At 51.2% G+C, this 24699-nt stretch overlaps 2 protein-coding genes across 3 annotated transcripts in view; one reads left to right on the forward strand and one right to left on the reverse strand.

The window, feature by feature from the left end:
* The window catches only part of LOC144247716 (uncharacterized), a 41956-nt gene extending 19044 nt beyond the window's left edge, over positions 1–22912 (forward strand). The window contains exons 2-4 of one of the 2 annotated variants that reach the window (XM_085564867.1): positions 5441–8178; positions 8683–21271; positions 22312–22912. In XM_085564867.1, coding sequence (XP_085420993.1) covers positions 7996–8178; positions 8683–10602 — 2103 coding nt within the window. In that variant the 5' untranslated portion in view covers positions 5441–7995 and the 3' untranslated portion in view covers positions 10603–21271; positions 22312–22912. The remainder of the gene's footprint in view (positions 1–5440; positions 8179–8682; positions 21272–22311) is intronic. The other variant, XM_085564868.1, reaches the window with a different exon arrangement.
* On the reverse strand, positions 17866–20873 carry LOC146764405 (uncharacterized). The gene is made up of 2 exons (XM_085564882.1): positions 20766–20873; positions 17866–20261 (listed from the first exon to the last, which is right to left on the reverse strand). Exon 2 carries the CDS (start codon positions 20172–20174, stop codon positions 19014–19016), a length of 1161 nt encoding a protein of 386 aa, XP_085421008.1. The 5' UTR covers positions 20175–20261; positions 20766–20873; the 3' UTR covers positions 17866–19013.
* Positions 22913–24699: the final 1787 nt, after the last annotated feature.

Consider the following 24699-nt stretch of genomic DNA (forward strand, 5'->3'; position numbering starts at 1 on the left):
CCTCACGGTGTTACATTTACCAGCCCGGCAGTGAGTCAGTCAATAGTGTATAAACAAACCATTGCCTCTACGGGGCAAACCATTGTCTTTGGGAGAGATAACAAAACCTGCCCAACCTTTCGACAGATGGCAAATAGAATACAAGCTTATCTTACAACCCAGGACACCTGGTGACCCACATTCTCTGTGATCCATGTTGGGAGCATGCCTGGCTGCTTCTCCTTTTCTGTTGACCTTTATTTTTAGGTCTTTGCGATTTCTGTGGTCCAAAAGTCAAGAGGGACTGATATTTCACCACAAAACCACGCCCATCCTACTGAAAACAACTGAATTTTTACCCACAGAGCGTCAATCCCTCCTCAAATTGCTTATTCCTATTAAAAAAAAAAAAATTCAATCTCACGCCAATCTCAGTTGATTCCAGAGCTGCCAGGATGCGATGGCTTGGGGAGGTGATTGGGAGAAGTGGGATCCCAGTTTGAAGTGCTGGGATGGGGATTGTGTGGGGCTGGGTGGCTGGGATGTATTTGATAGCAAATAAAACTTTCAGATTTACTGATTTCTTTGCCGTTCATTCCCAGTCCGTGGCAGTTCTGTTTGCAGAGCGCCGCCTCACAGAGCGTCCCCTCCCAGTTCCGCCCTTGGCCGGAGCTCGGCCCTTTCCCCTCCCGGTCCCGCCCTTTCCTCGCCCCTTTCCCCTCCCGGTCCCGCCCTTTCCTCGCCCCTTTCCCCTCCCGGTCCCGCCCTTTCCTCGCCCCTTTCCCCTCACGGTTCCTCCCTTCGGGAGAGGGGATTGTGTGGGGCAGTGTGGTGTCAGTCCAAAGCCATTACAGCCCCATTCCATCCCAGTGTTTTGTGTAATAAATATAATTCGCCCCATTCCTCGTATGAAATATGTAATATTGGATATTTGTGAAATCATGCCCGTCGTATTAGTTACCCCCCCGCTTACAGGCGAGACTGGATGTATATTGGAAACTGATTTACAAGTAAAAGGATGTGGCTTGGCCAGGAGATGGGCCATGTCTGGGCTCCAGGTGTTGATCATCACGATCATCAGTGCTGATCGTCCAAGATGGATATCATGGAAATCCTCAGACAGATCCATGTGAATGCAGCCTTCCCCTAAACTGTCATCAAGAATTCAACTACTCCGGACATTGAATTATTTCTCCTCATCACCAGAAAGAAATCCTTATTAACATATGGACACCGAATAGAAGAAAGGACTGATTGCTAAAACCTTGGCCTCCGGCGGAATTTTCCCTATAAAAACCGCCTGTGCCTGGATGGAAGTGTGTGGGCATAGGGGAAAACCTCTGCTGAGGCTGACTCCTTGTTGCACACCCAGGGTCGACCCCGGGCTCGGCTCTGTCCTTTCCGTGTGGCTGACTAGATGGAATCTGACCGCAGATAAAATGATTTTTATTTTTAATCTGGCTGAATAATTTCTCATTTATAACAATCTTGGTGACCCTGACGTGATCTGGTTTGGGGGTATCCGGGAGTTCCCCTATCCTTGATCCGGGCGGCGCCCCGCTGATTTCAGCGGCTGGACAGGACTGAGGAACTCCACGGAACCAACCAGATTCCGAAAACAGCCGAAAAGCCACGTTAAGGAAAGGGTATAAACGGGCCCAGAACTCTTGAAACTCGGAGCTAAATCTCCGAGGCTGCAGCAGCAAACTTTCACTCGTAAAATCAACATGCACGAAGAACCCACACGGGAAAAGGAGCCGTGAGTATCGCGTGGTTGAGTGGGGCGTGAGTGGGTGTGTGTGTGAGACGTGACATAGTCACGGCGCGAGTTCGGACCCCAACGAGCCGCAGTTCCACTAGCCCGAGAGGGAGGTGGTCGGTCACGGGGGAAGCGAAAGGATTCCGGTATACTCACAACACGCATACGACCTGAAACTCGGGGAGTTACGGGGATCCACCCACGGACGGGTCGGGGGAGGGAAGGTACGTTCTCGTGGATTTGAGAAACTGGTAAACCTCACTGGCCCCGGGCTCGGGGAGCCTGAAAAAAAGGTAAAAGAGAGCTCGCTGTTCTTCCAACTGAAAACCCACGGACCGGTTCGCCGTGAGGTAACTAGGTTGGCAAGGTTCGGTCGGGAATAGATCGGTTTAAACACTTGGTAAGACTCAGTCCGGGACAGGACTGAAATACACATTTTAGCACGCGGGTTGCTGACTTCTTGGAACGGCTTACAGACACTGACTTAGAATACGGTAAGGAAAACTTTTAAATATGGGACACGGGAGCAGTAAAATGGCCCTTGGGTTAATGTTTTAAAAAGGCTGCGCAGCCCCGTGCAGCCGCAGGCAGCGTGGCTCTGCAGTCTTTAGAACCCGCGCGGCAGCGGCAGAGGCGGCGGTGCCGGCTCAGAGGGAGCGGGGGGCTCTGCCTGCCCCTGCCCTTCGCAGCGGTGCGGAGCGGCTTTGGTTTCTCCGTGGCGGGAGGGGGAGAGGGCTCCGACCTACCCCGATAGTGGCGGGGAGCACGGCTCGGGCTTCCCTGACACCCACGGGCGGCGGGGGAGCTCGGCTCGAGCTTCCCTGACACCCATGGGCGGCGGGGGGAGCACGGCTCGAGCTTCCCTGACACCCATGGGCGGCGGGGGGAGCACGGCTCGGGCTTCCCTGACACCCATGGGCGGCGGGGGGAGCCCGGCTCGGGCTTCCCTGACACCCATGGGCGGCGGGGGGAGCCCGGCTCGGGCTTCCCTGACACCCATGGGCGGCGGGGGGAGCACAGCTCGGGCTTCCCTGCCACCCATGGGCGGCGGGGGGAGCACAGCTCGGGCTTCCCTGACACCCATGGGCGGCGGGGGGAGCACAGCTCGGGCTTCCCTGCCACCCATGGGCGGCGGGGGGAGCACGGCTCGAGCTTCCCTGACACCCACGGGTGGTGGGGAGCACGGCTCGGCCACGTAGCATGAGAAGTCTCCGTTCCTGCAGGCGGCAGTTTTAAAAGCAGCACAAGCTGCTGCTGCTCTGCAGGGTTGAAATCTAAGCGCGTTTCGCATCTCAACCACAATTTTTAGAAATCAGTAGTGAATTTGTTTTGTTGCTAGTCAGTATAAAGTTGTGTTGTGCATTTTACGCCTAAAATGAGAATGGGACCAAACTATTACAATATGTAGATGACTTATTGGTAGCTGGCTCTAAGGAGGAAGAAGTCAGGGCTGGAACCATAGCTTTATTAAACTTCCTATGAGGACAAGGGTTGAAAGTTTCAAAGTCTAAATTACAATTCACTGAACCTGAAGTAAAATATTTAGGGCACTAGTTAACAAAACGGAAAAAGAAACTAGATCCAGACCGGGTGGCAGGAAAATTGCATTACCCTCTCCTAAGACAAAAAGAGAAATCGGGCAATTACTGGGACTTTTGGGCTTTTGCAGACAATGGATCGAAGGATACAGTGAAAAGGTAAGGTTTTTATATGACAAACTTACCACAGACAGACTTAAGTGAACTAAAAAAGGACGAAGAGGGTTACCAAGGATTGAAAGAAACCCTCATAGCAGCTCTATAACTCTCTAACATAAAAAGGCCCTTTCAGCTCTTTGTGGATGTTAGTAACCACACTGCCCACGGGGTTCTGACCCAGGACTGGGCAGGGGCCAAGAAACCAGTCGGTTATCTATCCAAGCTCCTGGACCCTGTCAGCAGGGGGTGTCCCACCTGTTTACATGCAATTGTGGCAGTGGCAATATTAGTAGAATAAGCCAAAAAGGTAACGTTCGGGGCTTCATTAACCATCTACTCCCCATAATGTAAGAAGCATCTTGCAGCAAAAAGCTGGCAAGTGGCTGACAGACGCCAGGCTTCTGAAATATGAAGCCATTCTATCCCATTCCCAGGACCTGGAGCTAAAGACTACCCCGGCACAAAATCCTGCCCAATTCCTGTTTGGGGCAATCCCAGGGGACCCCCTCCATAACTGTGCTGAGATAGTAGAATTACAAACCAAAGTACGACCAGATTTAGAAGAAGAACTCGAAGAAAGGGAAAAAATGGTTTGTGGACGGTTCTGCAAAAATTGTGGAAGGTAAAAGCAAGTCAGGATATGCAGTCATAGACGGGAAGATGGGAAGGGTGGTAGAATCCAGGCCCCTGAGTGCAGGGTGGTCGGCTCAGGCCTGTGGGCTGTATGTTGTATACAGGGCTCTACTGGGACTTGAAGGGAAAAAGGGAACAATTTTCACTGACTCCAAATACGCATTTGGGGTAGTACACACCTTTGGAAAATAGGGGGTCTGCTAAACACATGGGGAAAAGGGCTAATTCATGAAGAAATAATTAGACAAATCCTAAAAGCCATCAGGGGACCAGAAGTTATTGCTGTAGTCCATGTAAAGGGACATCAAACTGGGATGTGATTCAGGACTCGAGGAAACAATTTAGCCGACAAAGAGGTAAAGAGTGCTGCTTTGTTAAAACTGAGTACCCCAGAACTTGGGAAAGGAAAAGCTCAAGAATTCCCCCACCACCCCTCTGAAAAAGAGATAAAGGCTTATCAAGAGATGGGGGAACGGTTAGAAGAAGGTAAGTGGAAGCTATCAGACGGGCGGGAATTGTTATCAAAGGAATACACCAGGAAAATTTTAAAAAGATTACATCAACAAACACACTGGGGAGCCCGAGCTCTGGCAGAACAATTCCTAAGATTCTTCGGCTGCAGAGGTATACACAAATTGGCTAAACAAGAGGTACAGGGGTGTATAATTTGCAGAAAAATAAATCGAGCAAACTCCCAAAGGTCAACAATGGGGAGTCGCCCAGCAGCTTACCGGCCCTTTGAAAGGGTCCAGGTAGATTTCACTGATCTACCTAAGGTCGGGAGATACAAATTCCTACTAGTCATAGTGGACAAACTAACCCACTGGGTAACCACGATAGGGGTTAGTAAGCTACATTGATTCAGACCAGGGAACACATTTCACATCAAAAATTATTAAGCAATTGGCAGATGCTTTAGGCATTCGGTGGGAATACCACGCCCCGTGGCACCCCCAGAGCTCAGGACAAGTTGAGAGGATGAATCAAACACTAAAAGCCTAATTAGCCAAATTGATGTTAGAAACAAGAATGTCATGGACAAAATGCCTCCCGTTGGCCTTATTAAATATAAGGACTATGCCTCACTCTGAAACAGGATTTTCACCTTTTGAAATGTTATACAGGATGCCTTATACCCACGGTATGCCTGTAGGGCATCCGAGATTAGAGGATAGACAAATACAACCATACCTAATAGCATTAAATAAGAATCTTGAAGAATTGTGAAAGCAGGGGGTGATCATGCAGCACAGTCCTCTTGGCTTCTCCATACATAAAATACAACCTGGGGACAAAGTGCTTGTAAAAGCATGGAGGGAATCTCCATTAACGCCTCATTGGGAGGGACCCTTCATTGTTCTTTTGACCACAGATACTGCTATAGGAACTGCAGAAAAGGGGTGGACACACGCATCAAGGATAAAGAAAGTCGAACTCCAGGATCAGGCACCAGAGTGGAAAATCACCTCCCGCCCTGGAGATATGAAGATAACCCTGCACGGGCAAAGTAACTGACTGAAAACATCCCAATCAAACTTTCTGGGCCAGAGTGTAACTATTATCCTTTTTGTGTGCTTCCCCTATGAATACTGTTAGACTGCTCCAACTAAGTGGGTTATGTGGGAGTGCTTTGAGCAGGAGTTAGAGCTGACTATCCGTTTTCTGGTAATAGCCACAAGGCTGAGATTGTTTCAATTAAATTCAATATTCTGATGTTTTCCCATATTAGAATGGATTAAGGGAAAAATTACTTGCAAAACTAAAATTATGATTGTTGAATGTCATAGGTTGAACAACGCGCAGGCTCTGCTGAACTACACCCGGGAGGCATTTCTAAACAGGTCTGCAGCTCAGCCTGAGCATGAAACCACAGACGAAGATTCCTGCTGCCAAGAAGATGGTTTGCCCCGCCGCTGGAAGCACCCCAGTGGGCGCTGGGAACGGCAGAGGGATCCTAGCAGTGGGAGTAATCTGGTGAGCCTGAGCCTAGCCATGTGCCTCAAGGGGGAACTTAGAGATAAATACCCAGAGAAGTTATCCCTCACCTCATGGAACTGCAGCAGGGGTAAGCCTAATTAACAGTATCTTGAGACAAACACTCAACAAGGGGTATACAAATTAAAGGGGAAATCAAAAACATACCGTGAAAACGGACAGTCAGCTCATCAACTGCATCAAAAGAGCACAGGGAAATCTCAATTCCAGTTTATAATGAATGTAACTGTACTGGATGGGTCGTGGGGATACCAAACCCCCATCTATTTAAATCACTTAATGAAGTTGCAAGTTGTAGTGGAGATTGTATCCAATCACACTTCAGGTACTCTTTTGAATTATTATCCCAGCAACACTCTCAAATGAGGGCTTTTGTATATCAAAATAGGATAGCCCTTGATTACTTACTAGCTGGAGAAGGAGGTGTGTGTGGAAAATTTAACAAATCTCAGTGCTGTGTAGAAATAGATGATTATAGAAAAACCATTAGAAATCTAACCACAAAAATTAAACAAGTAGCCCATGTTCCAGTACAAAAGTGGAACTCGCTTCTCCCAGCATCTTGGTGGGATCATTTGTTTGATGGGGCTTGGTGGAAGAAAATAATTTTCTTCATTTTATGTTCAATAGCAGGAGTCATATTCCTACCCTGTTTCATCCCCTGTTTTATAAGACTCATCCATTCCGTAGTACAGGGGATGCAAATAGCAGCTTTACCCATAGACCCAGAAGCTGCCCTTGGAAAAACAAATCAAATACCAAAAATAATGACACTGGGAGAAGAAATTCCTCACAGCAGGGCGGCTGAGGCTCTAGCAAAAATTTGAAAGGCGAATAAAGGGAAAAGAACAAAACTACAAAATTTACCAAGATATTCCAGATGTAAACTAAAAGCCAGTCTCAAGGTAGTCAAGACACTACCTTGGAAGTGAATAGAGGTAGAAATTAAGGCGCAAATTAATGAGTTAATATAGAAGGTGGGGGATTGTTATGTGTAATAAATATAATTCGCGCCATTCCTCGTATGAAATATGTAATATTGGATATTTGTGAAATCATGCCCGTCGTATTAGTTCCCCCCCCGCTTACAGGCGAGACTGGATGTATATTAGAAACTGATTTACAAGTAACAGGATGTGGCTTGGCCAGGAGATGGGCCATGTCTGGGCTCCAGGTATTGATCATCACGATCATCAGTGCTGATCGTCCAAGATGGATATCATGGAAATCCTCATACAGATCCATGTGAATGCAGCCTTCCCGTAAACTGTCATCAAGAATTCAACTACTCCGGACATTGAATTATTTCTCCTCATCACCAAAAAGAAATCCTTATTAACATATGGACACCGAATAGAAGAAAGGACTGATTGCTAAAACCTTGGCCTCCGGCGGAATTTTCCCTATAAAAACCGCCTGTGCCAGGATGGAAGTGTGTGGGCATAGGGGAAAACCTCTGCTGAGGCTGACTCCTTGTTGCACACCCAGGGTCGACCCCGGGCTCGGCGCTGTCCTTTCCGTGTGGCTGACTAGATAGAATCTGACCGCAAATAAAATGATTTTTATTTTTAATCTGGCTGAATAAATTCTCATTTATAACACCAGTATGGTTCCAGGATGATCCCGGTACGGTGCCAGTACAGTCCCAGTCGGTCCCAGTAGGATCCCAGTAGGATTCCGGTAGAGCCCAGTCCCTCCCAGCGCTGCCGGGGAGGAGGAGCGGGAGGGATGAAGGAGGAGAAGGAGGTGGGGATGGCGAGGGGGAGGAGGAGGAGGATGGAAGGGAAGGGATGAAGGAGGACAGGCAGGAGGGGACGGGACACAGGAGGAGGAGGAGGAGGAGCGATGGAAGAGGAGGGATGAGGGAGCAGAAGGCGGTGGGCACAGAGAGCAGGAGGAGGGGGAAGGAAGGGCAGGGAGGGAAGGGCAGGGATGCAGGAGGAGCGGGAGGTGGGCTCAGGGAGGAGGAGGAGCAGGGGGGATGGAAGAGGAGGAGCGGCAGGAGGAGGAAGAGGAGGGACAAAGGCGGATGGAGCGGAGCCGAGGGGATGGCGCGGTGGAGCCCTGCCTGAATTCGCAGCCCCCACGTGTGGGATCATCGCCCCCATCCCGCAGGTGAGCGGGGAGGGGCAGCTCGGGCCAGATCTCCTGGGGGGTGCCGGGGCTGGGTTTTTTGGGGCGTGTTTGGAGAAGGAAGAAGTGCGAAGCGGAGCGGAAAAGGCCCCTCGGGGGGACTCCTTGGAGCCCCTGCGGCCCCGAGCGGAGAAGAAGGGCAGAAGGGAGCCCGGGAGCCCGAGCAGCCCCGGCAGCCCCGAATGGGGAGAGCCAAGAGGGGGGAGCTTTTGGGATGGCCGGGACTGCCGGCAGCCTGGGGAGGGCGGGCAGCGAGGAGAAGGGGGACCCCCAATCCCAGCGTGACCCCCGCAGCTGGGACAGGGGGGAGCCCCGAAGAGCCGAGGGGAGGGAGCAGGGACGGGGAGCTCTCGGGAGGCTTTTTCAGGGCTGGATCTCGGTGTTTGGGAGGTTCTTATGGAGCCCAGGTGGCCGGGGACTTCTCGAGATGGACTGGCACAGAGGGAGCTTCCAGCTCATCGTGCCCATCCCTTGTTTTCCCCAAAGCAGGAGTTCCCATTCCCAGCCCCTGGGAGGCTGCGAGGAAGAGGAAGAGCCTCTCCTGGTCCTTCCTGCCCCGAGCAGGAGCCGAGGATGGAGAGCAGGGAGGACAAATCCCCGCGGCAGAACCTGGTGGAAGAGGCCGTTTTGAGCGGCTCCACGGCGCAGGAACCCGACGGGGAGGAAAAGCCCCGGAGATCCCGCACGAGGAGGGGCTGCAAAGGCAGATCGCGGGGATCTGAGGGGGAAAGAGCCACCCTGGGCCGGGGAGGCGGCCGGAGACGGAGCCAGAGCTCGGAGCTGGGGGACCCTGAGCAGCTCCGTGATGGGGAGAAGCCCCACAAGTGCTCGGAGTGTGGGAAGGGCTTCAGGAGGAGCTCTGAGCTGACGGTGCACCAGAGGATCCACACTGGAGAGAAGCCCTATGAGTGTGGGGAGTGTGGGAAGAGCTTCAGGCAGAGATCCCACCTCTTCTGTCACCAGGTGATTCACACAGGGGAGAGGCCCTACGAGTGTTCCGAGTGTGGGAAGAGGTTTCAGACCATATCCAATCTCCTCCGGCACTATCCGGTTCACACAGAGGAGAGGCCCTTCTGCTGCTCCGACTGTGGGAAGGGATTCAAGCACAATTCAGACCTCGTCAAGCACCACAGCACCCACAGTGAGGAACGGCCCTACGCATGTGGGGAGTGTGGGAAGAGGTTCAAACGCAGCTGCAGCCTGATCAACCACCGGCCCATCCACACCGGGGAGAGGCCCTACGAGTGTGGGGAGTGTGGGAAGAGCTTCAGCCGAAGCTCCAGCCTGATCAGGCACCAGGTGGGCCACACAGGGGAGAGACCCTACGAGTGTTCCCAGTGTGGGAAGAGGTTTCAGACCAGGGCCAATCTCTTCCAGCACTATCCGGTTCACACAGAGGAGAGGCCCTTCTGCTGCCCCGACTGTGGGAGGGGATTCAGGAAGAACTCCACCCTCATCACCCACCGGCGCATCCACACTGGGGAGAGGCCCTACGAGTGTGGGGAGTGTGGGAAGAGCTTCAGCCTGAGCTGCAGCCTGAACAAGCACCAGAGGACCCACACTGGAGAGAAGCCCTACGAGTGTGGGGAGTGTGGGAAGAGCTTCAGCATGAGCTGGAGCCTGACCAAGCACCACAGGACCCACACTGGAGAGAGGCCCTACGAGTGTGGAGAGTGTGGGAAGGGCTTCAGGTGCAGCTCTGTTCTGATGGTGCACCAGAGGATCCACACTGGGGAGAGCCCCTACGAGTGTGGGGAGTGTGGGAAGAGCTTCAGGCGTAGATCCCACCTCTTCTGTCACCAGGTGATTCACACAGGGGAGAGGCCCTACGAGTGTTCCGAGTGTGGGAAGAGGTTTCAGACCAGCTCCAGTCTCCTCCGGCACTATCTGGTTCACAGAGAGGAGAGGCCCTTCTGCTGCCTTGTCTGTGGGAAGGGATTCAGGCACAACTCCGAGCTCATCATGCACAAGCGCATCCACACAGGGGAGAGGCCCTACGAGTGTGGGGAGTGTGGGAAGAGCTTCAGCCGGAGCTCCCAACTCCTCAATCACCAGAGGACCCACACTGGAGAGAGGCCCTTCGAGTGTTCTGAGTGTGGGAAGAGCTTCAGATGCAGCTCCAACCTGATCCAGCACCAGAGGATTCACACCGGGGAGAGGCCCTACGAGGGTTCTGAGTGTGGGAAGAGGTTTAAGACCAGAGCCAATCTCTTCCAGCACTATCTGGTTCACAGAGAGGAGAGGCCCTTCTGCTGCCCCGACTGTGGGAAGGGATTCAAGAGCAAGTCACAGCTCGTCAAGCACCAGAGGATCCACACTGGGGAGAGGCCCTACGAGTGTCCCCAGTGTGGGAAGAGATTCTCAGTGAGCTCCCACCTGACTCGACACCAGCGGAGGCACCAGTAAGGGAAGCCCTGCGAGTGCCCCGAGTGCGAGAAGAGCTAAACTCCATCCCCCACGGGAGGAGCCACACTGGGCACAGCCCTGGTGACCCACATTCCCTGTGATCCATGTTGGGAACTGTCCTAGGGTGACATTATGATGCTGGTATCCCCGGTCGGGTGTTCTGTTTTTGTTTGATGCTATGTTCTGTGCTTTCAGAACTGACTCTGAAAGTGAAGGTTTTATTTGTCTTGTTATCAGTCGGCTCACCTCCTGTCTTGGTTTGACAAGACAGGAGTCTGTGAAAGAGGGCAAAGCCTCCTGTGCAGTGGAGAAGGTAAACCCCCTCCCTCCGAATTACTAGGATTTTTAAATAAAAAGGCTCTCAGGCAAAGATATGGGAATGGGAGTAACAATTCTTTACTAGGAGAAAACTAGATAACAATTTAAAAAGGCAAATGCAATTGGTACAAACAAAAACTAGTGATAAAGTCCATGTTATAAATGAGAATTTATTCAGCCAGATTAAAAATAAAAATCATTTTATTTGCAGTAAAATTCTATCTAATCAGCCGCACGGAAAGGACAGAGCCGCGCCCGGGGTCGACCCTGGGTGTGCAACAAGGAGTCAGCCTCAGCAGAGGTTTTCTCCTATGCCCACACACTTCCATCCTGGCACAGGCGGTTTTTATAGGGAAAATTCCGCCTGAGGCCAAGATTTGAGCAGTTAGTCTTTTCTTCTATTCAGAGTCTATAGGTTAAAAAGATTTTCTTTTTTTCAATGTCCGGAGTAGTTGAATTCTTGATGAGAGTTTATGGGAAGGCTGCATTCACATGGATCTGTCTGAGGATTTCCATGATATCCATCTTGGACGATCAGCACTGATGATAGTGATGATCAACACCTGGAGCCCAGACATGGCCCATCTCCTGGCCAAGCCACATCCTTTTACTTGTAAATCAGTTCCCAATATACATCCAGTCTCGCCTGTAAGCGGGGGGGTAACTAATACGACGGGCATGATTTCACAAATATCCAATATTACATATTTCATACGAGGAATGGCGCGAATTATATTTATTACACATAACAATCCCCCACCTTCTATATTAACTCATTAATTTGCGCCTTAATTTCTACCTCTATTCACTCTCAAGGTAGTGTCTTGACTACCTTGAGACTGGCTTTTAGTTTACATCTGGAATATCTTGGTAAATTTTGTGGTTTTATACTTTTCCCTTTATTCGCCTTTCAAATTTTTGCTAGAGCCTCAGCCGCCCTGCTGTGAGGAATTTCTTCTCCCAGTGACATTATTTTTGGTATTTGATTTGTTTTTCCAAGGGCAGCTTCTGTGTCTGTGGGTAAAGCTGCTATTTGCATCCCCTGTACCACCGAATGGATGAGTCTTATAAAACAGGGGACGAAACAGGGTAGGAATATGACTCCTGCTATTGAACATAAAATGAAGAAAATTATTTTCTTCCACCAAGCCCCATCAAACAAATGATCCCACCAAGATGCTGGGAGAAGCGAGTTCCACTTTTGTACTGGAACATGGGCTACTTGTTTAATTTTTGTGGTTAGATTTCTAATGGTTTTTCTATAATCATCTATTTCTACACAGCACTGAGATTTGTTAAATTTTCCACACACACCTCCTTCTCCAGCTAGTAAGTAATCAAGGGCTATCCTATTTTGATATACAAAAGCCCTCATTTGAGAGTGTTGCTGGGATAATAATTCAAAAGAGTACCTGAAGTGTGATTGGATACAATCTCCACTACAACTTGCAACTTTATTAAGCGATTTAAATAGATGGGGGTTTGGTATCCCCACGACCCATCCAGTACAGTTACATTCATTATAAACTGGAATTGAGATTTCCCTGTGCTCTTTTGATGCAGTTGATGAGCTGACTGTCCGTTTTCACGGTATGTTTTTGATTTCCCCTTTAATTTGTATACCCCTTGTTGAGTGTTTGTCTCAAGATATTGTTAATTAGGCTTACCCCTGCTGCAGTTCCATGAGGTGAGGGATAACTTCTCTGGGTATTTATCTCTAAGTTCCCCCTTGAGGCACATGGCTAGGCTCAGGCTCACCAGGATTACTCCCACTGCTAGGATCCCTCTGCCGTTCCCAGCGCCCACTGGGGTGCTTCCAGCGGCGGGGCAAACCATCTTCTTGGCAGCAGGAATCTTCGTCTGTGGTTTCATGCTCAGGCTGAGTTGCAGACCTGTTTAGAAATGCCTCCCTGGTGTAGTTCAGCAGAGCCTGCGCGTTGTTCAACCTGTGACACTCAACAATCATAATTTTAATTTTCCAAGTAATTTTTCCCTTAATCCGTTCTAATATGGGAAAACATCAGCTTATTGAATTTAATTTGAAACAATCTCAGCCTTGTGGCTATTACCAGAAAACGGATAGTCAGCTCTAACTCCTGCTCAAAGCACTCCCACATAACCCACTTAGTTGGAGCAGTCTAACAGTATTCATAGGGGAAGCACACAAAAAGGATAATAGTTACACTCTGGCCCAGAAAGTTTGATTGAGATGTTTTCAGTCAGTTACTTTGCTGATGCAGGGTTATCTTCTATCTCCAGGGCGGGAGGTGATTTTCCACTCTGGTGCCTGATCCTGGAGTTCGACTTTCTTTATCCTTGATGCGTGTGTCCACCCCTTTTCTGCAGTTCCTATAGCAGTATCTGTGGTCAAAAGAACAATGAAGGGTCCCTCCCAATGAGGCATTAATGGAGATTCCCTCCATGCTTTTACAAGCACTTTGTCCCCAGGTTGTATTTTATGTATGGAGAAGCCAAGAGGACTGTGCTGCATGATCACCCCCTGCTTTCACAATTTTTTAAAGATTCTTATTTAAAGCTATGAGGTATGGTTGTATTTGTCTATCCTTTAATCTCGGATGCCTTACAGGCATACCGTGGGTATAAGGCATCCAGTATAACATTTCAAAAGGTGAAAATCCTGTTTCAGAGTGAGGCATAGTCCTTATATTTAATAAGGCCAACGGGAGGCATTTTGTCCATGACATTCTTGTTTCTAACATCAATGTGACTAATTGGGCTTTTAGTGTTTGATTCATCCTCTCAACTTGTCCTGAGCTCTGGGGGTGCCACGGGGTGTGGTATTCCCACCGAATGCCTAAAGCATCTGCCAATTGCTTAATAATTTTTGATGTGAAATGTGTTCCCTGGTCAGAATCAATGTAGCTTACTAACCCCTATCGTGGTTACCCAGTGGGTTAGTTTGTCCACTATGACTAGTAGGAATTTGTATCTCCCGACCTTAGGTAGATCAGTGAAATCTACCTGGACCCTTTCAAAAGGCCGGTAAGCTGCTGGGAGACTCCCCATTGTTGACCTTTGGGAGTTTGCTCGATTTATTTTTCTGCAAATTATACACCCCTGTACCTCTTGTTTAGCCAATTTGTATATACCTCTGCAGCCGAAGAATCTTAGGAATTGTTCTGCCAGAGCTCGGGCCCCCCAGTGTGTTTGTTGATGTAATCTTTTTAAAATTTTCCTGGTGTATTTCTTTTCATAACAATTCCCTCCCGTCTGATAGCTTCCACTTACCTTCTTCTAACCATCCCCCCATCTCTTGATAAGCCTTTATCTCTTTTTCAGAGGGGTGGTGGGGGAATTCTTGAGCTTTTCCTTTCCCAAGTTCTGGGGTACTCAGTTTTAACAAAGCAGCACTCTTTGCCTCTTTGTCGGCTAAATTGTTTCCTCGAGTCCTGAATTGCATCCCAGTTTGGTGTCCCTTTACATGGACCACAGCAATAGCTTCTGGTCCCCTAATGGCTTTTAGGATTTGTCTAATTATTTCTTCATGAATTAGCCCTTTTCCCCGTGTGTTTAGCAGACCCCCTATTTTCCAAAGGTGTGTACTACCCCAAATGCGTATTTGGAGTCAGTGAAAATTGTTCCCTTTTTCCCTTCAAGTCCCAGTAGAGCCCTGTATACAACATACAGCCCACAGGCCTGAGCCGACCACCCTGCACTCAGGGGCCTGGATTCTACCACCCTTCCCGTCTTCCCGTCTATGACTGCATATCCTGACTTTCTTTTACTTTCCACAATTTTTGCAGAACCGTCCACAAACCATTTTTCCCCTTCTTCGAGTTCTTCTTCTAAATCTGGTCGTATTTTGGTCTGTAATTCTACAATTTCAGCGCAGTTATGGAGGGGGTCCCCTGGGACTGCCCCAAACAGGAATTGGGCAGGATTTTGTGCCGGGGTAGTCTTTAGCTCCAGGTGCTGGGAATGGGTTAGGATGGCTTCGTATTTCAGAAGCCTGGCGTCTGTCAGCCACTTGTCAGCTTTTAGCTGCAAGATGCTTCTTACATTATGGGGGAGTATATGGTTAATGAAGCCCCGAATGTTACCTTTTTGGCTTCTTCTACTAATATTGCCACTGCCACAATTGCATGTAAACAGGTGGGCCACCCCCTGCTGACAGGGTCCAGGAGCTTGGATAGATAACCGACTGGTTTCTTGGCCCCTGCCCAGTCCTGGGTCAGAACCCCGTGGGCAGTGTGGTTACTAACATCCACAAAGAGCTGAAAGGGCCTTTTTATGTTAGGGAGCATTGGAGCTGCTATGAGGGTTTCTTTTAATCCTTGGTAACCCTCTTCATCCTTTTTTAGTTCACTTAAGTCTGTCTGTTGTAAGTTTGCCATATAAAAACCTTACCTTTTCACTGTATCCTTCGATCCATTGTCTGCAAAAGCCCAAAAGTCCCATCAATTGCCCGATTTCTCTTTTTGTCTTAGGGGAGGGTAATGCAATTTTCCTGCCACCCGGTCTGGATCTAGTTTCTTTTTCTGTTTTGTTAACTAGTGCCCTAAATATTTTACTTCAGGTCCAGTGAATTGTAATTTAGACTTTGAAACTTTCAACCCTTGTCCTCCCAGGAAGTTTAATAAAGCTATGGTTCCAGCCCTGACTTCTTCCTCCTTAGAGCCAGCTACCAATAAGTCATCTACATATTGTAACAGTTTGGTCCCATTCTCATTTTAGGCGTAAAATGCACAACACAACTTTATACTGACTAGCAACAAAACAAATTCACTACTGATTTCTAAAAATTGTGGTTGAGAAGCGAAACGCGCTTAGATTTCAACCCTGCAGAGCAGCAGCAGCTTGTGCTGCTTTTAAAACTGCCGCCTGCAGGAACGGAGACTTCTCATGCTACGTGGCCGAGCCGTGCTCCCCCCGCCGCCCATGGGTGTCAGGGAAGCCCAAGCCGGGCTCCCCCCGCCGCCCATGGGTGTCAGGGAAGCTCGAGCCGGGCTCCCCCCGCCGCCCATGGGTGTCAGGGAAGTCCGAGCCAGGCTCCCCGCCACTATCGGGGTAGGTCGGAGCCCTCTCCCCCTCCCGCCACGGAGAAACCAAAGCCGCTCCGCACCGCTGCGAAGGGCAGGGGCAGGCAGAGCCCCCCGCTCCCTCTGAGCCGGCACCGCCGCCTCTGCCGCTGCCGCGCGGGTTCTAAAAACTGCAGAGCCACGCTGCCTGCGGCTGCACGGGGCTGCGCAGCCTTTTTAAAACATTAACCCAAGGGCCATTTTACTGCTCCCGTGCCCCATATTTAAAAGTTTTCCTTACTGTATTCTAAGTCAGTGTCTGCCAGCCGTTCCAAGAAGTCAGCAACCCGCGAGCTAAAATGTGTATTTCAGTCCTGTCCCGGACTGAGTCTTACCAAGTGTTTAAACCGATCTATTCCCGACCGAACCTTGCCAACCTAGTTACCTCACGGCGAACCGGTCCGTGGAATTTCAGTTGGAAGAACAGCGAGCTCTCTTTTACCTTTTTGTCGGGCTCCCCGAGCCCGGGGCCAGTGAGGTTTACCAGTTTCTCAAATCCACGAGAACGTACCTTCCCTCCCCCGACCCGTCCGTGGGTGGATCCCCGTAACTCCCCGAGTTTCAGGTCGTATGCGTGTTGTGAGTATACCAGAATCCTTTCGCTTCCCCCGTGACCGACCACCTCCCTCTCGGGCTAGTGGAACTGCGGCTCGTTGGGGTCCGAACTCGCGCCGTGACTATGTCACGTCTCACACACACACCCACTCACGCCCCACTCAACCACGCCCTACTCACGGCTCCTTTTCCCGCGTGGGTTCTTCGTGCACGTTGATTTTACGAGTGAAAGTTTGCTGCTGCAGCCTCGGAGATTTAGCTCCGAGTTCCGAGAGCTCTGGGCCCGTTTATATCCTTTCCTTAACGTGGCTTTTCGGCTGTTTTCGGAATCTGGTTGGTTCCGTGGAGTTCCTCGGTCCTGTCCGGCCGCTGAAATCAGCGGAGCGCCGCCCGGATCAAGGATAGGGGAACTCCCGGATACCCCCAAACCAGATCACGTCGGGGTCACCAAGATTGTTATAAATGAGAAATTATTCAGCCAGATTAAAAATAAAAATCATTTTATTTGCGGTCAGATTCCATCTAGTCAGCCACACGGAAAGGACAGAGCCGAGCCCGGGGTCGTCCCTGGGTGTGCAACAAGGAGTCAGCCTCAGCAGAGGTTTTCCCCTATGCCCACACACCTCCATCCTGGCACAGGCGGTTTTTATAGGGAAAATTCCGCCGGAGGCCAAGGTTTTAGCAATCAGTCCTTTCTTCTATTCGGTGTCCATATGTTAATAAGGATTTCTTTTTGGTGATGAGGAGAAATAATTCAATGTCCGGAGTAGTTGAATTCTTGATGACAGTTTAGGGGAAGGCTGCATTCACATGGATCTGTCTGAGGATTTCCATGATATCCATCTTGGACACTGATGATCGTGATGATCAACATCTGGAGCCCAGACATGGCCCATCTCCTGGCCAAGCCACATCCTGTTACTTGTAAATCAGTTTCCAATATACATACAGTCTTGCCTGTAAGGGGGGGGTAACTAATACGACGGGCATGATTTAACAAATATCCAATATTACATATTTCATACGAGGAATGGGGCGAATTATATTTATTACACAAAACACTGGGATGGAATGGGGCTGTACTGGCTTTGGACTGACACCACACTGCCCCACACAATCCCCTCTCCCGAAGGGAGGAACCAGGAGGGGAAAGGGGCGAGGAAAGGGCGGGACCGTGAGGGGAAAGGGGTGAGGAAAGGGCGGGACCGGGAGGGGAAAGGGGCGAAGAAAGGGCGGGACCGGGAGGGGAAAGGGCCAAGCTCCGGCCAAGGGCGGAACTGGGAGGGGATGCTCTGTGAGGCGGCGCTCTGCAAACAGACCTGCCACTGACTGGGAACGAACGGCAAAGAAATCAGTAAATATGAAAGTTTTATTTGCTATCAAATACATCCCAGCCACTCAGCCCCACACAATCCCCATCCCAGCGCTCCAAATTGGGATCCCACTTCTCCCCATCTTCTCCCAAACCCATCTCACCCTGGCAGCTCTGGAATCGAGTGAGTTTGGCGTGAGATTGAGGGGTTTTTTTTTTATGAGATGGGAACAAGCAACTTGAGGTGGGACTGAGTCTCTGAGGGTTAAAATTCACTTGTTTTCAGTGGGATGTGAGAAGATCTGAGGTGAACGAGCGATCCCTCTTGGCCTTTGGAGCACAGAGAGATTGAGAAGAGAAATACATTCAGGTCGTCATAAAAGGAGAAAGAGCAAGGCGTGTCCCTGTCGTACCTTAGGGCAAATTTGGGAGAAAAACCTGTGGAAGGAACCCCGGAAAAGAAATCCCCATGGCCTCTCCCCACTCACCTGGTTAGGGATGAATTTTCTCTGAGAGAAGTGGAAAAGAACCTGTTTGTTTAATAAACAAAATCGTCCCCAGCACCAAAGAAATGAACACCACTAGATGACAAGAGAACTCTTTCAGCACTCTGGAGAGATGACAAATCCAGAAAGTCTCTCCTGGCAGTGGTCGCCGGGTCTGGGCGCTGGGGATTGCTCTGGGCACTGGGGATGGCTGCTGCAGATCACAGAGCGCAGGCTCTGGGTGCTCCTTGGTGTTTCCCAGGTGCCACTCCGGAGCAGCTTGGAGTGACATTCAGGAAAGGGAAAGATAAAAAAAACAGTCCAAGGAAAGAATTGGACTGCTGAGCTAAACTAACTCAAAAGCAAAGGCAAAAGCAGAAGCAAGCAAGCAAAGCAAAGCAAGCAAAAACCAGCCAGGCAGCACCAGCCTCTTCTAGACAACACACCATGAAGGGAGGTGAGCTGGCTGATAACAAGACAAAACAAACCTTCACTTGCAGAGTCAGTTCTGAAAGCACAGAACATAATATCAAACAAATCAGAACACACGACTGGGGATACCAGCATCATAATGTCACACTAGGACAGTTCCCACCATGGATCACAGGGAATGTGGGTCACCAGGGCCGTGCCCAGTGTGGCTCCTCCCGTGCGGGATGGAGTTTAGCTCTTCTCGCACGCGGGGCACTCGCAGGGCTTCCCTTACCGGTGCCTCCGTTGGTGTTGGGTCAGGTTAGAGCTCACTGAGAATCTCTTCCCACACTGGGGACACTCGTAGGGCCTCTCCCCAGTGTGGATCCTCTGGTGCTTGACGAGCTCTGAGTTGTCCTTGAATCCCTTCCCGCAGTCGGTGCAGCGGAAGGGTCTCTCCTCTGTGTGACTGTGATAGTGCCGGAGGAGACAGGAGCTGGTCTGAAACCTCTTCCCACACTCAGAACACTCGTAGGGCCTCTCCCCTGTGTGAATCCTCTGGTGCTGGATCAGGTGGGAGTTCAGGATGAAGCTCTTCCCACACTCCCCACACTCGTAGGGCCTCTCCCCTGTGTGGATGCGGCGATGCTGGATGAGGGTGGAGTTGCTCCTGAATCCCTTTCTGCAGTCGGGGCAGCAGAAGGGCCGCTCCTCTCTGTGAACCGGATAGTGCCGGAAGAGACAGGAGCTGGTCTGAAACCTTTTCCCACACTCAGAACACTCGTAGGGCCTCTCCCCAGTGTGGATGCGCCGGTGGGTGATGAGCTGTGAGTTGTCCTTGAATCCCTTCCCACAGACGGTGCAGCAGAAGGGCCTCTCCTCTGTGTGAACCAGATAGTGCCGCAGGAGACAGGACTTGGTCTGAAACCTATTCCCACACTCAGAACACTCATAGGGCCTCTCCCCAATGTGGATCCTCTGGTGCTTGATCAGGATGAAGCTCCGGCTGAAGCTCTTCCCACACTCCCCACACTCGTAGGGCCTCTTCCCTGTGTGCATCACCTGGTGACAGAAGAGGTGGGATCTCTGCCTGAAGCTCTTCCCACACTCCCCACATTCGTAGGGCTTCTCCCCAGTGTGGATCCTCTGGTGCACCATCAGAACAGAGCTGCACCTGAATCCCTTCCCACACTCCGAGCACTTGTGGGGCTTCTCCCCATCACGGAGCTGCTCAGGGTCCCCCAGCTCCGAGCTCTGGCTCCGTCTCCGGCCGCCTCCCCGGCCCAGGGTGGCTCTTTCCCCCTCAGATCCCCGCGATCTGCCTTTGCAGCCCCTCCTCGTGCGGGATCTCCGGGGCTTTTCCTCCCCGTCGGGTTCCTGCGCCGTGGAGCCGCTCAAAACGGCCTCTTCCACCAGGTTCTGCCGCGGGGATTTGTCCTCCCTGCTCTCCATCCTCGGCTCCTGCTCGGGGCAGGAAGGACCAGGAGCGGCTCTTCCTCTTCCTCGCAGCCTCCCAGGGGCTGGGAATGGGAACTCCTGCTTTGGAGAAAACAAGGGATGGGCACGATTAGCTGGAAGCTCCCTCTCTGCCCGTCCATCTCGAGAAGTCCCCGGCCACCTGGGCTCCATAAGAACCTCCCAAACACCGAGATCCAGCCCTGAAAAAGCCTCCCAGGAGCTCCCCGTCCCTGCTCCCTCCCCTCGGCTCTTCGGGGCTCCCCCCTGTCCCAGCTGCGGGGGTCACGCTGGGATTGGGGGTCCCCCTTCTCCTCGCTGCCCGCCCTCCCCAGGCTGCCGGCAGTCCCGGCCATCCCAAAAGCTCCCCCCTCTTGGCTCTCCCCATTCGGGGCTGCCGGGGCTGCTCGGGCTCCCGGGCTCCCTTCTGCCCTTCTTCTCCGCTCGGGGCCGCAGGGGCTCCAAGGAGTCCCCCCGAGGGGCCTTTTCCGCTCCGCTTCGCACTTCTTCCTTCTCCAAACACGCCCCAAAAAACCCAGCCCCGGCACCCCCCAGGAGATCTGGCCCGAGCTGCCCCTCCCCGCTCACCTGCGGGATGGGGGCGATGATCCCACACGTGGGGGCTGCGAATTCAGGCAGGGCTCCACCGCGCCATCCCCTCGGCTCCGCTCCATCCGCCTTTGTCCCTCCTCTTCCAGCCCCTCCTCCTCTTCCATCCCCCCTGCTCCTCCTCCTCCTCCCTGAGCCCAACTCCCGTGTCACCCTGATTTTTATGTCTTCCTAATGCCTTCTGAGTTTACATTTCTTTGGAGAACTTTCCCACGCAATTTCTGTAAACAACATATTGTTTACATTCTTTTATGGGGGTGGAGAACACTTGATGTACTGGTGGTTTGTCGAATGTCTTTGGAGAGGTGGCCCATTCACTCTCCAATCCAATGTCAGCCTTGGGAAGGTATAAAAGACACAGTCGGATAATAAACTTTCTTCTTTACCTTGCGAATAGCAGGAGCCCCGCGTGGTGCTTTCACGTGTCCTACAGCGACATCTGCTGACCGCGCCCGTGTATTGCAGCTCAGGCTGAACTCCCGCGGGTGAGATTTTTTTCTCTCTCTCTGTCCAGCGCTCTGCCTGTTGGTATTGTTGGTAATGGAGAACTTTGAAAGCTCTTCAGGAGGGGTCGGCCCAATTGGTTGAGTTGAGGGCTGCTGTTATGGCATTTGAGAGAGTTTCCCAGGAACTTTTCAATTTGGTCACGGATTCTGCCCATGTGGCTGACATCGCACAGCTGTTGGGTCATTCGGTTTTGAAGGAGGTCAGTAACCCTGTCTTGTTTCATTTACTGAAGACCTTGTGGTGTGCTATTCAGGCCCGGGTTCATCCATTTTACGTTCTGCATGTGAGAAATCACTCCAATTTACCAGGGTTTGTGGCGGAAGATAACGTGAGGGCTGACAAGTTGGCTAATCCGGCGTGGGTAGCACCTCAGCCTGATACACTTGCGCAGGCCAAGGCATCGCATGGGTTTTTCCATCAGAATGCACATACTCTGCAGAAGCAGTTTCAGCTGACGTCAACAGAGGCTCGTGGCATTGTTGAGTCCTGTGACGACTGCCATGCACTTGCTCCACCTCTACCAGCAGGGGTAAACCCCAGAGGCCTTAGGGCCCTGGAGCTTTGGCAGACCGATGTCACCCAGATTGCTGAGTTTGGCCGGCTCAAGTATGTGCATGTCACGGTGGACACGTTCTCCTCTGCAATGTGGGCTTCTGCTCATGCTGGAGAAAAGGCCCGCGATGTCATTGCCCACTGGAGGCAGGCCTTTGCCGTTCTGGGCATACCTTCTGCTGTGAAAACCGACAATGGTCCTGCTTACGCATCACAGCAGGTGCGGCAGTTCCTGCAGTTGTGGGGGGTGTCACACAAGTTTGGTACTGCCCACTCTCCAACTGGCCAAGCTATTGTAGAACGCGCTCATGGTACTCTGAAGCGGGTTCTTCAAAAACAAAAACGGGGAATGCAGGGTGAGACCTTGCACAGTCGGTTGGAGAAAGCATTGTACACTATCAATCATCTTAAGGGGCAGCAGAATTCAAATAACCCTGTCATTTTAAATCATCATCTCTCGTTGCAGGCTTCAGACGAGGCACATCAGCCTCGAGCAAAAGTTCAAGTGCGGAATTTAGTCACCAAACAATGGGAAGGTCCCTATGACCTTATCGCTTCGGGGCGCGGGTACGCTTGTGTGTCCACAGATACTGGGGTACGCTGGGTACCTTCGAAGTGTGTTCATCCTGATCTGCAACCACAGAGACAGAACCCGGTCAACGGCAACATGGAAACCGTGACCAAACTGAAAGGTATTGAATGGATGGATTGTCGAGTGATGGCTCAGTTGAGGATGATGGCGGGTGACCACTCTGATGACTCCTCCGCAAATGGACATTGAACCTTATATTTTTTTCTTTTTAAACTAAAAAGGGTGACATGTCACCCTGATTCTTAAGACTTTCTAAAGCCTTCTGAGTTTACATTCCTTTGGAGAACTTTCCCACACAATTTCTGTAAACAACATATTGTTTACATTCTTTTATGGGGGTGGAGAACACTTGATGTACTGGTGGTTTGTCCAATGTCTTTGGAGAGGTGGCCCATTCACTCTCCAATCCAATGTCACATTTGGGAAAGTATAAAAGACACAGTCGGATAATAAACTTTCTTCTTTACCATGCAAATAGCAGGTGGCTCGCGTCGTGCTTTCACGTGTCCTACAGCGAAACATCCCGCTCCTCCTACATCCCTGCCCTTCCCCCTCCTCCTGCTCTCTGTGCCCACCGCCTTCTGCACCCTCATCCCTCCTCTTCCATCGTTCCTCCTCCTCCTCCTCCTCCTGTGTCCCGTCCCCTCCTGCCTGTCCTCCTTCATCCCTTCCTTTCCATCCTCCTCCTCCTCCCCCTCGCCATCCCCACCTCCTCCTCCTCTTCCATCCCTCCTCTCCCATGCCTCCTCCTCCGCCTGCTTCTCCTCCCTAAGCCCACCTCCTTCTCCTCCTTCATCCCTCCCCCTCCTCCTCCTCCCCGGCAGCGCTGGAAGGGACTGGGATCTGCCGGAATCCTACTGGGATCCTACTGGGAGTGACTGGGACTGTACTGGCACCGTACCGGGATCATCCTGGAACCATACTGGGATGGAATGGGGCTGTACTGGCTTTGGACTGACACCACACTGCCCCACACAATCCCCGCTCCCGAAGGGAGGAACCGGGAGGGGAAAGGGGCGAGGAAAGGGCGGGACCGGGAGGGGAAAGGGGCGAGGAAAGGGCGGGACCGGGAGGGGAAAGGGGCGAGGAAAGGGCGGGACCGGGAGGGGACGCTCTGTGAGGCAGCGCTCTGCAAACAGAACTGCCACGGAACGGGAATGAACGGCAAAGAAATCAGTAAATATGAAAGTTTTATTTGCTATCAAATACATCCCAGCCTCCCAGCCTCACACAATCCCCATCCCAGCGCTCCAAATTGGGATCCCACTTCTCCCAATCTCCTCCCAAACCCATCCCACCCTGGCAGCTCTGGAATCGACTGAGTTTGGCGTGGGAATGAGGGTTTTTTTTGAGATGGGAACAAGCAATTTGAGGCGGTGCCGTGGTTTGACACGGAAAGAGAATTTTTTCCAGAAGGACGAGGTCAATTTGGATATTGACCAATTGAAGGTGCACACGCCTCTGAGAACACAGAGGGATTAAAAGCAGAATTCCCAGGGGACCTCACTCTCTTTGGTCTGGTCAGCGCGCAGTGCGGGCTCTCCCCTGCCCAGCGTGGAGCTGGGTGTGGGAGGGGAAGGTCCATGGCCTGAGGAAGGTAATCCTAAAGGTGGTGGAAGGACTGGAACCGGGCTGGCCCCTGCAGATGGAAGGCTGGGAGAAATCTGGGATGTCTCCATTCCCCCCCCCAGAGTTTCTCTCCCGAGAGAGAAAGAGAAAAAGACATCGGCAATTCTGTCAGCAATTCCACCGCACAGAAGGAGGAGTGGGGGGAGCTGTAAAGTGCTTAATGCGTGGCAGTTGCCAGAGTTTGGATATCGAGCCATCTCTAGGGAGTTCAGACTTTTAACCCTTCCTTAAAAAAATGAAAGCTTTATAAATTTTTCCCTCCCCTCTTCAGTTTAAAAGAGAGGAAGAGGGACACCTTAGACCCTGGGATGTTAAAAAGAAGAATTCTAGATGGGAGGGGGACAAAGAGTAGCTTTTAGCTAGACTTTTCCGTGTTAGCCACAACTTGAACCAATCTTCTCCTCCAAGAGAGACTGTGTTTTGAAAAGATGCTAGTAAGTACATGTCCAAGATTAAAAAAAAAACGTTTTCCAATTACCATCTGAGTAGGAGTTGCCTTGGGGCAGTTTTCCTTATCTGCTGTTAATGGCCCCATCAATGCCTGGCCACATGACTCAGAGATAACACTGTGCAGGAGGAGGAGGTGATTAAGGACACACCTTGTGACTCCTAATAAGCCATTGTGAGATGCTC

The sequence above is a fragment of the Lonchura striata genome, chromosome 34 (genome assembly GCF_050655825.1).
Source record: "Lonchura striata isolate lonStrDom1 chromosome 34, ASM5065582v1, whole genome shotgun sequence".
NCBI classification, from domain to species: domain Eukaryota; kingdom Metazoa; phylum Chordata; class Aves; order Passeriformes; family Estrildidae; genus Lonchura; species Lonchura striata.